Below are 16,049 nucleotides of genomic sequence, written 5' to 3' on the forward strand. Positions count from 1 at the left end.
TTTCCACGGCCTACTTTTATAAAAACAGAAACTGCAAAAAATTCTTGTGTATGTAGTTAACTTACTGATAAAGTGTTCTTAAACTATAACTCTTGAAGGCTACTTCTCGACGATTCGTCTAACACTTGGGTTAGGTGGCACAAATCCTACGGTAAATCTAGACACCTCTTTGATCAATTTTTACTACTGAGGAAAGTTTTGGGTGGTGGCCACTACAGGGGAAAGGTGGTATTACATGGTGCTGCAGAAGCTGGTAATATTGGGTAGGTGCACATTGATCCTATACGGTAGGTGTATGCACTATCTTGGGTCAAGGTTAAGAAAGGGTTTGATATAAGTCACTTTTTTCTTAAATAAATTAGGCTACCTTGTCCCAGTTTACGTCTTTTTACTAAAACACTTTAAATCTTATTTACACCCTATAGACTGAAGTGTAACAAAGTCTCCACCTAAGGCTTTCTAAACCAACTCAAACATTTCAGGTTCATTGTTCTACTCTCCGATGTCTTGACTCTTTTGTGTCTATAAGAAGTGTTTAATGTTCTTCATAAATTTCTTTGAGTTTTTTAATATCTTGAACCACCTCAAAGAAATGTCTTCAACTTTTTCCTAAAAACATTTTCAACCGATTTGTTTTTCTCTTCCCAAAAGGTCTTCAACTCTGCCTCTTCTTCTTCTGGAAAACCTTTTAGACCAAGTATCCCCTCCAAAGGTGCTTAAACCTATTTATCCCTATAAACTGTGTTGTCCTCTCCCTTAAAAGTCCTCGGCCAAGTATCATATTCCTGGAAACATGTTCAACCCAATTTCCTCTAAAACCTTATATCCTGAAACCCTGTAAACCCAATGTCCACCATTTCCCAAAAAGGTCCTTAATCTCGCTCCCAATGATTTTTGGATACGGTGTGAACCAATTTTTTTTTTCTTTACAAAGTCCTCAACCTAGTTGTCTTTTTTTGTATTCCTTCTAAAACGAAGTGTCCCCTTTCCTCCTCCTAAGGTGGTGTCCTCTTTTTAAAAATTGTCTTCTCCTGTACAATGGTATAACCAAATTTTCTCCCAAAAAGGTACTAAACATATTGGGGCAGATTTACTTACCCGGCCCATTCGCGATCCAGCGGCGCGTTCTCTGTGCTGGATTCGGGATTCACTAAGGTAGTTCCTCCGCCGTCCACTAGGTGGCGCTGCTGCGCTGAAGAGCATCGGAACGCACTGGAATACACCGAGCCGGGCTGAGTGAAGATGAGTGCAATTTTCGCGACACATTTCTTTTTTTTAAATGCGGCGTTTTTTCCGAATCCATCGGGTTTTCGTTGCCCCCCCCCCCCCCCTCCTCCCCGATTTCCGCCGCGTGCATGCCGGCGCCGATGCGCCACAATCCGATCGCGTGCGCCAAAATCCCGGGGAAATCGGCGCAAATCGGAAATATTCGGGTAACACGTCGGGAAACCGCGAATCGGCCCCTTAGTAAATGACCCCCATTGTGTTCACCTTTGCCTATGATAAGAACCTCAAGCTAGCATCCTCGTCTTCCTAATCAAGTATTTAACTCTACGCCCTCTTCCGTGTGTCCACTTCTTCCGGAAAAATTTTTACCGTACTGTACTTTTTTTTTTTTTTTTTTTTTTTTTGCAAAACTTGTTAACATGTCCCTGTGTAATAGTCTTCAACGTGGTTTCAACCTGATGTCCTCTTCTTTCAAGAAGTCCACAACCTAGAAACCTTCTCAATCATAAGTTTCCCAAAAGCTCCTCAACCAAGTTTTTTTTTTCTGGGTGCTCTTCACCTTTCTAAAAATTGCTCAACCTTAGTTAGTTAACTATTTTTTTTACCCAAATTTTTAACTCTGTGCCCTCTTCTTTCCAAACACCAAATTGAACTCAACTTTTTTTTTTTTGGACACCCTGTTAAGCTAGTTCGCTCTTCTGTTCCGAAACTTTTCCAATCCAACGTCCTGTTTTCAATGCCCTCATCTCCAGGGGCAGAGGTTGCGGTTGCACCCGGACCCAAGAGGTTTAGGGGGCCCTTATGGTGTCACTTTCCCATATGAGAAGACTAGTACTATAAACCATACATTATAGTCGGGGGCCTGGCACAGACTTTGCACTGGGGCCCATTAGCTTCTAGTTACGCCACTGCTCATCTCTTTTGCGGACTCTTTCAACTAGCAGTCATCTTCCTTCCAAAAAGGTCCCCAGCCTGATGTCCTGTCCTCTTCAAAATGTTCTCAACCAAGTTCCCAAAAAGTTTCTTAAACAGTTTCTTCTTCTTCGCAGTAGCCAAGTATCATCCACTTTTAGTCCTTCCTCATACTGTCCTCTTCCACCTCAACCCAATGTTTTTGGAAAAAAATCCCCTTGACCAACTCCTCCACTCCACCCAATGTTCTCCTAATCCCTCTCTTTTCAGCCTCTACCCCCTGGTAGAACTGTTGCTCGGTGTTGATGTCGTGTTTGATGTGTTTGTTGTATGATTTGCATATAATGGGTAAAGTGCTCACAGGAGAAAGATAAACTAGGCCATAAAATAAACCATCTCCTCCGTACAGGAAAGACTCCCATTATTCGGCTAATGACCGTAAGATGCTCATATTTTATTATCTGATTGAGCCAATTAAGAAAAAAACTAATTGGAAAAAAAAAAATTTAAAAAAGATAACAAATGGCCAGAAATGGGGAAGTTTTTATAGCTTTTTTTTAAATTAAAAAATACCACATATTTAAATTTATTGTTTTATTTTTTGCCTCATTTGCCCAGCAAATAAGTGGTTAAACCCTTTAAGGATAACCCGTCTCATCTTTCCCTCCATTACCTGTGACAGCCCCTATAATAGACGTCCTTAACCTTATTTATAGAGCGATCAGGTGGAAATAGACCTTGCTCTTCTCAGCTTTCTGATGGCTCCAATCCAGGAGGGACCCGTAAAAGAGCCGCTTGTCAGAGCATTATGTCTACAGACATGAGATATACGGCCGTTCAGGCTGAGCCCCGCGCTCATGTCCTGTTCCGCTACAGTGTAGCCATCACTACTTGTATAATGTATGGGGGGTAGAGGCTCGGAACTGATAAAGGGCCCCGGATTTCCTAATGCGATGTCACCTATTACGTTCCTATGTGTGTGCACGGCGTGATTGTAGTCGGGGGAGACATTCCGGTAAAATGATTAAGGTGAACCCAATGTTGGGGGGTGGGGGGGGTGTAATTTGGGAACCATCCATTTTATTGCTCCAATGCATCTTACTAAGGCTTTTTCATTCGTCAATGAGATACAAGTTGGTTTCTCCTCGCAAATTGAGTCATTTTGGAAAGTTGTCCCCAAATTAAAGCAATCAGGACGACACTCTCCGTCACTACAGGTGAGCGCATTCAAACTTTAGGGTTGGCATCCTCCATTCAGGAGCTAACCCTTGCTTTATACACCTGTGGTTGGCCCGGCTCGGCTGTGGTTGGCCCGGCCTGGCTCGGCTCGGCTCGGCTCGGCTGTGGTTGGCCCGGCTCGGCTGTGGTTGGCCCGGCTCGGCTGTGGTTGGCCCGGCTCGGCTGTGGTTGGCCCGGCTCGGCTGTGGTCGGCCCGGCTCGGCTGTGGTCGGCCCGGCTCGGCTGTGGTCGGCCCGGCTCGGCTGTGGTCGGCCCGGCTCGGCTGTGGTCGGCCCGGCTCGGCTGTGGTCGGCCCGGCTCGGCTGTGGTCGGCCCGGCTCGGCTGTGGTCGGCCCGGCTCGGCTGTGGTCGGCCCGGCTCGGCTGTGGTCGGCCCGGCTCGGCTGGGGTCGGCCCGGCTCGGCTGGGGTCGGCCCGGCTCGGCTGGGGTCGGCCCGGCTCGGCTGGGGTTGGCCCGGCTCGGCTGGGGTTGGCCCGGCTCGGCTGGGGTTGGCCCGGCTCGGCTGGGGTTGGCCCGGCTCGGCTGGGGTCGGCCCGGCCTGGCTCGGCTCGGCTCGGCTGTGGTCGGCCCGGCTCGGCTGTGGTCGGCCCGGCTCGGCTGTGGTCGGCCCGGCTCGGCTGTGGTCGGCCCGGCTCGGCTGTGGTCGGCCCGGCTCGGCTGGGGTCGGCCCGGCTCGGCTGTGGTCGGCCCGGCTCGGCTGTGGTCGGCCCGGCTCGGCTGGGGTCGGCCCGGCTCGGCTGGGGTTGGCCCGGCCTGGCTGGGGTTGGCCCGGCCTGGCTGGGGTCGGCCCGGCCTGGCTCGGCTCGGCCCGGCTCGGCTGTGGTCGGCCCGGCTCGGCTGTGGTCGGCCCGGCTCGGCTGTGGTCGGCCCGGCTCGGCTGTGGTCGGCCCGGCTCGGCTGGGGTCGGCCCGGCTCGGCTGGGGTCGGCCCGGCTCGGCTGGGGTTGGCCCGGCTCGGCTGGGGTTGGCCCGGCTCGGCTGGGGTCGGCCCGGCCTGGCTCGGCTCGGCTCGGCTGTGGTCGGCCCGGCTCGGCTGTGGTCGGCCCGGCTCGGCTGTGGTCGGCCCGGCTCGGCTGTGGTCGGCCCGGCTCGGCTGTGGTCGGCCCGGCTCGGCTGTGGTCGGCCCGGCTCGGCTGTGGTCGGCCCGGCTCGGCTGTGGTCGGCCCGGCTCGGCTGTGGTCGGCCCGGCTCGGCTGTGGTCGGCCCGGCTCGGCTGTGGTCGGCCCGGCTCGGCTGTGGTCGGCCCGGCTCGGCTGTGGTCGGCCCGGCTCGGCTGGGGTTGGCCCGGCTCGGCTGGGGTTGGCCCGGCTCGGCTGGGGTTGGCCCGGCTCGGCTGGGGTCGGCCCGGCCTGGCTCGGCTCGGCTCGGCTGTGGTCGGCCCGGCTCGGCTGTGGTCGGCCCGGCTCGGCTGTGGTCGGCCCGGCTCGGCTGTGGTCGGCCCGGCTCGGCTGTGGTCGGCCCGGCTCGGCTGTGGTCGGCCCGGCTCGGCTGTGGTCGGCCCGGCTCGGCTGGGGTCGGCCCGGCTCGGCTGGGGTTGGCCCGGCCTGGCTGGGGTTGGCCCGGCCTGGCTGGGGTCGGCCCGGCCTGGCTGGGGTCGGCCCGGCCTGGCTCGGCTCGGCTCGGCTCGGCTGTGGTCGGCCCGGCTCGGCTGTGGTCGGCCCGGCTCGGCTGTGGTCGGCCCGGCTCGGCTGTGGTCGGCCCGGCTCGGCTGTGGTCGGCCCGGCTCGGCTGTGGTCGGCCCGGCTCGGCTGTGGTCGGCCCGGCTCGGCTGTGGTCGGCCCGGCTCGGCTGTGTCCGTAGATGCTGAACCTAAAGTTCGGTTCCTCTTATCTCTAATGTAGAGGTGATAAAAATTGCTAATCTTCATCTACCCCCTTCAGAAAGCCAGAAATTGGCTTTCTGTGTACAGATCCAACGTGTCTCCATGGTTACAGACTACATAAATAACCTGTGTAGTCTGATGCCGGAGCCGTGCTGACTCCTCGCATCTAATCCCTACTTTGCCTCCCAAAGGAAAACTAGAGAAATGACCACGCACGATCGTCCATATATTCTCAGAATTTTAAATTTTAATAAATGTATCTTTAGTAGGAACAGAAACCTTTGTGGCCGCAAACTGTTAACATTGGAAATGCAAATCATCCGGCAAGTGCACTCTGGGCGGGGACAGATTGCCCTCAGAACATGGAAAGTGCACTGGAATCCCAGTGCTGGACCCGCCCATGATGCACTTACTGTTGTATAGTATTGTAAACCGTCAGTTTGATGGGAGTTGTAGTCCCCACAGTATTCCAGCCGGGTCATGTGATGGAGACCCAGAGTAATCTCCCATTATTTATCCCTGTCCTGCAGGCCGTCCCTCGGATTATAGTCCAGTCGGCCAGTATTGATGACAGCGCCATGAAGCCCAAACTGGTAAGAACCGGAAGTGCATCCTACTGATATATCATATCATCCATCACTGCTATATAACACTGTATATAGTGATATCCTCCTATAAGGCCATGCTGGTAGTTGTAGTACATCACACACTGTATACAGTCATATCCCCCTATAAGGCCGTGCTGGTAGATGTAGTACATCACACACTGTATATAGTGATATCCCCCTATAAGGCCATGCTGGTAGATGTAGTACATCACACACTGTATATAGTGATATCCCCCTATAAGGCCGTGCTGGTAGATGTAGTACATCACACACTGTATATAGTGATATCCTCCTATAAGGCCATGCTGGTAGTTGTAGTACATCACACACTGTATATAGTGATATCCCCCTATAAGGCCGTGCTGGTAGATGTAGTACATCACACACTGTATATAGTGATATCCCCCTATAAGGCCATGCTGGTAGATGTAGTACATCACACACTGTATATAGTGATATCCCCCTATAAGGCAGTGCTGGTAGATGTAGTACATCACACACTGTATATAGTGATATCCTCCTATAAGGCCGTGCTGGTAGATGTAGTACATCACACACTGTATATAGTGATATCCTCCTATAAGGCCATGCTGGTAGTTGTAGTACATCACACACTGTATATAGTGATATCCTCCTATAAGGCCATGCTGGTAGATGTAGTACATCACACACTGTATATAGTGATATCCCTCTATAAGGCCGTGCTGGTAGATGTAGGACATCACACACAGTATATAGTGATATCCCCCTATAATGCCATGCTGGTAGATGTAGTACATCGCACACTGTATATAGTGATATCCCCCTATAAGGCCATGCTGGTAGATAAAGTACATCGCACACTGTATATAGTGATATCCCCCTATAAGGCCATGCTGGTAGATGTAGTACATCACACACTGTATATAGTGATATCCCCCTATAATGCCGTGCTGGTAGATGTAGTACATCGCACACTGTATATAGTGATATCCTCCTATAAGGCCATGCTGGTAGATGTAGTACATCACACACTGTATATAGTGATATCCTCCTATAAGGCCATGCTGGTAGATGTAGTACATCACACACTGTATATAGTGATATCCCCCTATAAGGCCATGCTGGTAGTTGTAGTACATCACACACTGTATATAGTGATATCCCCCTATAAGGCCGTGCTGGTAGATGTAGTACATCACACACTGTATATAGTGATATCCTCCTATATGACCATGCTGGTAGATGTAGTACATCACACACTGTATATAGTGATATCCTCCTATAAGGCCATGCTGGTAGTTGTAGTACATCACACACTGTATATAGTGATATCCCCCTATAAGGCCATGCTGGTAGTTGTAGTACATCACACACTGTATATAGTGATATCCTCCTATAAGGCCGTGCTGGTAGATGTAGTACATCACACACTGTATATAGTGATATCCCCCTATAAGGCCATGCTGGTAGATGTAGTACATCACACACTGTATATAGTGATATCCTCCTATAAGGCTATGCTGGTAGATGTAGTACATCACACACTGTATATAGTGATATCCCCCTATAAGGCCATGCTGGTAGTTGTAGTACATCACACACTGTATATAGTGATATCCTCCTATAAGGCCATGCTGGTAGATGTAGTACATCACACACTGTATATAGTGATATCCTCCTATAAGGCCATGCTGGTAGTTGTAGTACATCACACACTGTATATAGTGATATCCTCCTATATGACCATGCTGGTAGATGTAGTACATCACACACTGTATATAGTGATATCCTCCTATAAGGCCATGCTGGTAGTTGTAGTACATCACACACTGTATATAGTGATATCCCCCTATAAGGCCATGCTGGTAGTTGTAATACATCACACACTGTATATAGTGATATCCTCCTATAAGGCAGTGCTGGTAGATGTAGTACATCACACACTGTATATAGTGATATCCCCCTATAAGGCAGTGCTGGTAGATGTAGTACATCACACACTGTATATAGTGATATCCTCCTATAAGGCCGTGCTGGTAGATGTAGTACATCACACACTGTATATAGTGATATCCTCCTATAAGGCCGTGCTGGTAGATGTAGTACATCACACACTGTATATAGTGATATCCCCCTATAAGGCCGTGCTGGTAGATGTAGTACATCACACACTGTATATAGTGATATCCCCCTATAAGGCCATGCTGGTAGATGTAGTACATCACACACTGTATATAGTGATATCCTCCTATAAGGCCGTGCTGGTAGATGTAGTACATCACACACTGTATATAGTGATATCCTCCTATAAGGCCGTGCTGGTAGATGTAGTACATCACACACTGTATATAGTGATATCCCCCTATAAGGCCATGCTGGTAGATGTAGTACATCACACACTGTATATAGTGATATCCCCCTATAAGGCCATGCTGGTAGATGTAGTACATCACACACTGTATATAGTGATATCCTCCTATAAGGCCATGCTGGTAGATGTAGTACATCACACACTGTATATAGTGATATCCTCCTTTAAGGCCATGCTGGTAGATGTAGTACATCACACACTGTATATAGTGATATCCTCCTATAAGGCCATGCTGGTAGATGTAGTACATCACACACTGTATATAGTGATATCCCCCTATAAGGCCATGCTGGTAGATGTAGTACATCACACACTGTATATAGTGATATCCCCCTATAAGGCCGTGCTGGTAGATGTAGTACATCGCACACTGTATATAGTGATATCCCCCTATAAGGCAGTGCTGGTAGATGTAGTACATCGCACACTGTATATAGTGATATCCCCCTATAAGGCAGTGCTGGTAGATGTAGTACATCACACACTGTATATAGTGATATCCCCCTATAAGGCAGTGCTGGTAGATGTAGTACATCACACACTGTATATAGTGATATCCTCCTATAAGGCCATGCTGGTAGATGTAGTACATCACACACTGTATATAGTGATATCCTCCTATAAGGCCGTGCTGGTAGATGTAGTACATCACACACTGTATATAGTGATATCCCCCTATAAGGCCATGCTGGTAGATGTAGTACATCACACACTGTATATAGTGATATCCCCCTATAAGGCCATGCTGGTAGATGTAGTACATCACACACTGTATATAGTGATATCCTCCTATAAGGCCGTGCTGGTAGATGTAGTACATCACACACTGTATATAGTGATATCCTCCTATAAGGCCGTGCTGGTAGATGTAGTACATCACACACTGTATATAGTGATATCCCCCTATAAGGCCATGCTGGTAGATGTAGTACATCACACACTGTATATAGTGATATCCCCCTATAAGGCCATGCTGGTAGATGTAGTACATCACACACTGTATATAGTGATATCCCCCTATAAGGCAGTGCTGGTAGATGTAGTACATCACACACTGTATATAGTGATATCCTCCTATAAGGCCGTGCTGGTAGATGTAGTACATCACACACTGTATATAGTGATATCCTCCTATAAGGCCGTGCTGGTAGATGTAGTACATCACACACTGTATATAGTGATATCCCCCTATAAGGCCATGCTGGTAGATGTAGTACATCACACACTGTATATAGTGATATCCCCCTATAAGGCCATGCTGGTAGATGTAGTACATCACACACTGTATATAGTGATATCCTCCTATAAGGCCATGCTGGTAGATGTAGTACATCACACACTGTATATAGTGATATCCTCCTATAAGGCCGTGCTGGTAGATGTAGTACATCACACACTGTATATAGTGATATCCCCCTATAAGGCCATGCTGGTAGATGTAGTACATCGCACACTGTATATAGTGATATCCCCCTATAAGGCAGTGCTGGTAGATGTAGTACATCACACACTGTATATAGTGATATCCCCCTATAAGGCCATGCTGGTAGATGTAGTACATCACACACTGTATATAGTGATATCCCCCTATAAGGCCATGCTGGTAGATGTAGTACATCACACACTGTATATAGTGATATCCCCCTATAAGGCAGTGCTGGTAGATGTAGTACATCACACACTGTATATAGTGATATTCCCCTATAAGGCCATGCATCACACACTGTATATAGTGATATCCCCCTATAAGGCCGTGCTGGTAGATGTATTACATCACACACTGTATATAGTGATATCCCTCTATACGGCCGTGCTGGTAGATGTAGTACATCACACACTGTATATAGTGATATCCCCCTATAAGGCCATGCATCACACACTGTATATAGTGATATCCCCCTATAAGGCCGTGCTGGAAGTTGTAGTACATCAGACAATTGTGTGACCCCGTCTTCTGACATGAGGCCCCCTTTTTCGGATGAAGTTTTTAGCTGCTCTTACAATTGAATTTGCAGGTCGTGCTGCGCCCCCTCTCTGCAGCGTCCCCCCCATAACTCTGTGTCTGACAGACAGTATTGATTACCCAAGTTTAGTACATGTTGCCTCTGGGAAATAGATCTGAGAAATGGTCTGTTTAATCTCAGAAGCCGCCTCTAAATTCTTCACCTGTAAATTGACAGGCCCCGGGAAAATGGAAGGCGGTGGGGAAGAAAATTTGGAAGGGAAAAAATAAATCTTTGGCAGCCGGTTGAAAATTCATGATTTATCCCGGCCTTAAGTGCAGCCAAAGAAGTGCTAGAGACATATAGATCACTGCAGCCCTCCAGCTGCCATAAATCCTGCCGTCTGAGCAGCGCCAGCACCGGGCCCGCCTCATAAATCATCTCTCAAGTAAATATTAGGAGCAAGAAAATATTCCTTCTGCCGACTTTGTCCTTTTGCAGGAGGTGATGGGCATGTGTCCTCTGTGCCGCGCCATTAACACTTACCAACCTGGTGCCGGACCCTCCTGATGTCACACATCACCCCTGGGAGACACCAGGTGCACCACAAAGCTCAGCACAGCTGTAATCCCACCTCTAGTCACTCCACATTACCAGTCATTAGTGTAGGACCCTTATAGGACCTACCTGGATGGAGCGACATGCATCCAATTATCCGTATTTCCCTCATAGTCTAAATCATCACATTTGGGGGCTGCAGGATAACGTTATAGATAATGTTATCTATAGATACATCATAGCAGAACACACCTGATGTATTTACACATAGGTTTCTCCAGGTCTGTCCGCAACAGCCGCATGCAAATTTGTATGTTGGGCCCCCGACCATAAGATGCATAAGGGCCTCATAGAGTTAATGTGTTTAACCTTTCTTATCTAAACGAGAGAGAAAAGTATAAAGAGAGAGACTGAGGCTTAGAGCGAGAGACTGAGGGAGCCTGAGGCTTAGAGCGAGAGACGGAGGGAGCCTGAGGCTTAGAGCGAGAGACGGAGGGAGCCTGAGGCTTAGAGCGAGAGACGGAGGGAGCCTGAGGCTTAGAGCGAGAGACGGAGGGAGCCTGAGGCTTAGAGCGAGAGACGGAGGCAGGCTGAGGCTTAGAGCGAGAGACGGAGGCAGGCTGAGGCTTAGAGCGAGAGACGGAGGCAGGCTGAGGCTTAGAGCGAGAGACGGAGGGAGCCCGAGGCTTAGAGCGAGAGACGGAGGCAGGCTGAGGCTTAGAGCGAGAGACGGAGGGAGCCCGAGGCTTAGAGCGAGAGACGGAGGGAGCCCGAGGCTTAGAGCGAGAGACGGAGGGAGCCCGAGGCTTAGAGCGAGAGACGGAGGGAGCCCGAGGCTTAGAGCGAGAGACGGAGGGAGCCCGAGGCTTAGAGCGAGAGACGGAGGGAGCCCGAGGCTTAGAGCGAGAGACGGAGGGAGCCCGAGGCTTAGAGCGAGAGACGGAGGGAGCCCGAGGCTTAGAGCGAGAGACGGAGGGAGCCCGAGGCTTAGAGCGAGAGACGGAGGGAGCCCGAGGCTTAGAGCGAGAGACGGAGGGAGCCCGAGGCTTACAGCGAGAGACGGAGGGAGCCCGAGGCTTAGAGCGAGAGACGGAGGGAGCCCGAGGCTTAGAGCGAGAGACGGAGGGAGCCCGAGGCTTAGAGCGAGAGACGGAGGGAGCCCGAGGCTTAGAGCGAGAGACGGAGGGAGCCCGAGGCTTAGAGCGAGAGACGGAGGGAGCCCGAGGCTTAGAGCGAGAGACGGAGGGAGCCCGAGGCTTAGAGCGAGAGACGGAGGGAGCCCGAGGCTTAGAGCGAGAGACGGAGGGAGCCCGAGGCTTAGAGCGAGAGACGGAGGGAGCCCGAGGCTTAGAGCGAGAGACGGAGGGAGCCCGAGGCTTAGAGCGAGAGACGGAGGGAGCCCGAGGCTTAGAGCGAGAGACGGAGGGAGCCCGAGGCTTAGAGCGAGAGACGGAGGGAGCCCGAGGCTTAGAGCGAGAGACGGAGGGAGCCCGAGGCTTAGAGCGAGAGACGGAGGGAGCCCGAGGCTTAGAGCGAGAGACGGAGGGAGCCCGAGGCTTAGAGCGAGAGACGGAGGGAGCCCGAGGCTTAGAGCGAGAGACGGAGGGAGCCCGAGGCTTAGAGCGAGAGACGGAGGGAGCCCGAGGCTTAGAGCGAGAGACGGAGGGAGCCCGAGGCTTAGAGCGAGAGACGGAGGGAGCCCGAGGCTTAGAGCGAGAGACGGAGGGAGCCCGAGGCTTAGAGCGAGAGACGGAGGGAGCCCGAGGCTTAGAGCGAGAGACGGAGGGAGCCCGAGGCTTAGAGCGAGAGACGGAGGGAGCCCGAGGCTTAGAGCGAGAGACGGAGGGAGCCCGAGGCTTAGAGCGAGAGACGGAGGGAGCCCGAGGCTTAGAGCGAGAGACGGAGGGAGCCCGAGGCTTAGAGCGAGAGACGGAGGGAGCCCGAGGCTTAGAGCGAGAGACGGAGGGAGCCCGAGGCTTAGAGCGAGAGACGGAGGGAGCCCGAGGCTTAGAGCGAGAGACGGAGGGAGCCCGAGGCTTAGAGCGAGAGACGGAGGGAGCCCGAGGCTTAGAGCGAGAGACGGAGGGAGCCCGAGGCTTAGAGCGAGAGACGGAGGGAGCCCGAGGCTTAGAGCGAGAGACGGAGGGAGCCCGAGGCTTAGAGCGAGAGACGGAGGGAGCCCGAGGCTTAGAGCGAGAGACGGAGGGAGCCCGAGGCTTAGAGCGAGAGACGGAGGGAGCCCGAGGCTTAGAGCGAGAGACGGAGGGAGCCCGAGGCTTAGAGCGAGAGACGGAGGGAGCCCGAGGCTTAGAGCGAGAGACGGAGGGAGCCCGAGGCTTAGAGCGAGAGACGGAGGGAGCCCGAGGCTTAGAGCGAGAGACGGAGACATGGAGGGAGGCGTGAAGCGAGAGGGATGGAGTAAAATGATATAGGAATTACATAAATAAGAAGAAAGAAAGAAAGAAAATGGTAAAATAAAAATAAAAAAGTTCACTTGTAAGAAAAATCGATTTGCCCAGAATATATATAAATTAGAGACAAAATTTTACTCTGTGTTGTGTAGAATTTTTTTTTTAATTAATTTTTCCACCTCACAGGTCAACCATGAGGAATTGACTGGTACCCGACAACCAGTGATCGCACGTTCCCCAGCACAAGATAAGAAGAGCGATAAGTCGCCTGTTGTGCCTTCCCAACCCAAGGTCTGCGACTCTCCAGGACAGGAGCCCCAGGAGGCACCTCCAAGCCCACTCAGTGAAGCTTCTAGTGGATACTTTTCCCATAGTGTCTCCACTGCCACATTATCAGAGGCTGGAGGTACGGGAAGTGAAGTGCCTACAGGACAAACTCCGAGTCCAGTGGAGGAGCATGAGAAAGACCACATAAGCAAGCTTGAAGCAGTGACTCAAGAGAAGAAGTTGGAGAAACCGGTTTTGGCCGAAGACTTAAATCATAAGGAATATCGTGACTCAAGCAAGTCATATCCGAAAACATCACTTGTAGATGTCATTCATGTTCCTATCAATGATGGTGGACGACCCACTGTAGACCTCTCCATTCATTCCCAAAACAAGCTCCCAACAACAAACTTGGCGTCTGAAAATCAAGTAGACCCCAAGGACGCCGCACAAGGACCTAAATCTCTGCCCACTGACCACCTACTCCAAAGTAAAGTTGTAGTGTCACCTTTCAAAATACAGAAGGTGAAAACCTCGGAGCTGAAGTCTTTCACACGGATGCTTGGAGATGAAGTAGGAGAAGCATCAAGCAACGAGAAGGTGTTGGAAACTGAATCTTCATTTAAAGGAAGTCGTGAAAAGATAAATGATCAAGTAGGAAGCGGTGACGACCCATCTGAGGTAACTTCAGACTCTGAGGAATCTCAGGAGGTTCCTGAATGGTTAAAAGAGGGAGAGTATGTCACCGTCGGGACCAATAAGAACGGGATCGTGAGATACGTTGGACCTGCAGACTTTCAGGAAGGAATGTGGGTCGGCGTGGAGCTCGATCTTCCTGCTGGTAAGAAACGTTCTTCTAAGGCTTTCTCTAAGTTGACCATAGACTGTCATATGAAAACTGAGATCCTCTACTCAGATCTTCTACTGGTGGATTGTTGGTGGACCTCTATGTAGTCCATCCACTGGATTTGTTGTCACTGTATCAGTATAGCAGTATATTTGGTTGGTTGTAGATGGCTTTGACGATGGTTGCTGAAGGCCAGCCAGTTATAACGTGTTTTGGTTTTGCTTTTGTCTTTCATAAAGAAGAGGTTCTCAAGTCATTGTTTTCTTTCCCCTCCCTCCCCTCTTACACAGGTAAGAACGATGGCTCTGTTGGTGGCAAGCTTTACTTCAAATGTAACCCAGGCTACGGGGTCTTGGTGAGACCCAATAGAGTCAAGAAGGCCACTGGTACGGCCCGGAGAAGAAGTGCTGGGTTGCGTTTGCAGGGAGCAACTGAAGACCGGAAACCTGGGAGCTTGTCTGGATCTGCTGGAAATCTTGCCTCATTGACTGCTTTGGCCAAGCAGGACCGAGCCGCGAGCATAAAGGCAGATGCCCGAAAAAAAACGGAGAACCGGAAGTCGTGGGCAAATTAATTTAGAACACTACAAGATGGTCATCATGTCCAGTGATGGTCAATGACATAGTCTTCTTCGCTTCTAATTCCATGCTGTTCCTGCAGGTACGGCTGCATAGAAAGCAGTTTATGCAGCATCGGTACGGTATTTTATCTCCACGCCGGTGACCAAGGCTCGGCTCTGACCCAGTGATGGGTCTCGGGAAGCAGAATTGTCAACCAAGCAGATTTCAGTTCTGATGGCCGAGCCAGTGAGGTGTGAAGAGCCGCCCTGACACCACGCTTCTCCATGCTTGCTCTCTCCTCTGACCATCTTCAGATATATATGTAACTACATGTATATATGTGTATGTGTAAATATGTTCTATACGTATGTTGTATGTTCTTGAGGCAGGCGTCATGCCCTTCCCTGATCCTGCCGGACCTTTTAGACCAACATTATGGCCTCTTCTTAGTCAATTAGTCACAACCTCAGTCAGGAATCTGACTAAAGGGTTATCTTCCTGGGGCCGGGGTGTGTCCAGTCACGTCTGTATGTACAGGTGTATATAGAGGGGTTTATGTATACAGCACAGACACGGTGGGATTTTTGGAAAGTATTTTGTGCAATGAAAGCCTGGGGCAGTCACGTCACGTACGAAAAAAGTCATAGTCTTTTATGGGTTCTTGTAGACGGTATTATTTTTATGCACACCTGAGCAGGTTTTAGGGATATTTTATGGGCTTGACCACTCTTGTCTTTTTGGGTTTTTCATTTTTTAAAAAACTTTCCACCTGAACTTCTATTCGGAAAATCTTGACTAGTAATCGAGACCAATGGGCACTTTGAGGTGACCACCAAATAAGGTCAAGAATTCTCCGAGACGACTCCGACCAAACCTTTCCTTGTCTTTGTGTTGGACTGAAGATGCTCTCCACCTAGACATCCAAAGGGCCATCTCCGAGCTTGTTTTTATGGCGGCCTCTAAACACTATATACACGGAGGGTGTTTTTTACTTGATACCTATGAAAGCACAAGTATGTTCCATAGACGGTGGAGGGTCTTATATTTATGTTATTTATGGGTGGTGGGATGTGGTGGTGGGTAATAGAATCGTGTTAGTGAAGGAGGGAGGGGGTGCGATGTACAATCTGACCACTACGGCACTAGATTAGCTAGGATTGGGAGTTATGTGTTCATGTGGGGGGGGGGGGGGCAATACCCAAGGGCTATCCTGTTATCAGGACCAAATGGAGCTTTGGCTCCTATATCATTTGCCAAGACCTAGTATGTAGTTCTAGAAGAGTCTTTTCTCAACCGGAAGAGT

General features: G+C 50.2%; 1 protein-coding gene across 1 annotated transcript in view; it reads left to right on the forward strand.

The window, feature by feature from the left end:
- Positions 1-15,629, forward strand: part of KIF13B (kinesin family member 13B) — a 142,354-nt gene extending 126,725 nt beyond the window's left edge. The window contains exons 38-40 of the mRNA XM_072143836.1: positions 5,730-5,792; positions 13,259-14,180; positions 14,477-15,629. Coding sequence (XP_071999937.1) covers positions 5,730-5,792; positions 13,259-14,180; positions 14,477-14,760 — 1,269 coding nt within the window. The 3' untranslated portion in view covers positions 14,761-15,629. The remainder of the gene's footprint in view (positions 1-5,729; positions 5,793-13,258; positions 14,181-14,476) is intronic.
- Positions 15,630-16,049: the final 420 nt, after the last annotated feature.

Source organism: Engystomops pustulosus, chromosome 3 (genome assembly GCF_040894005.1).
Source record: "Engystomops pustulosus chromosome 3, aEngPut4.maternal, whole genome shotgun sequence".
Lineage (NCBI taxonomy): Eukaryota > Metazoa > Chordata > Amphibia > Anura > Leptodactylidae > Engystomops > Engystomops pustulosus.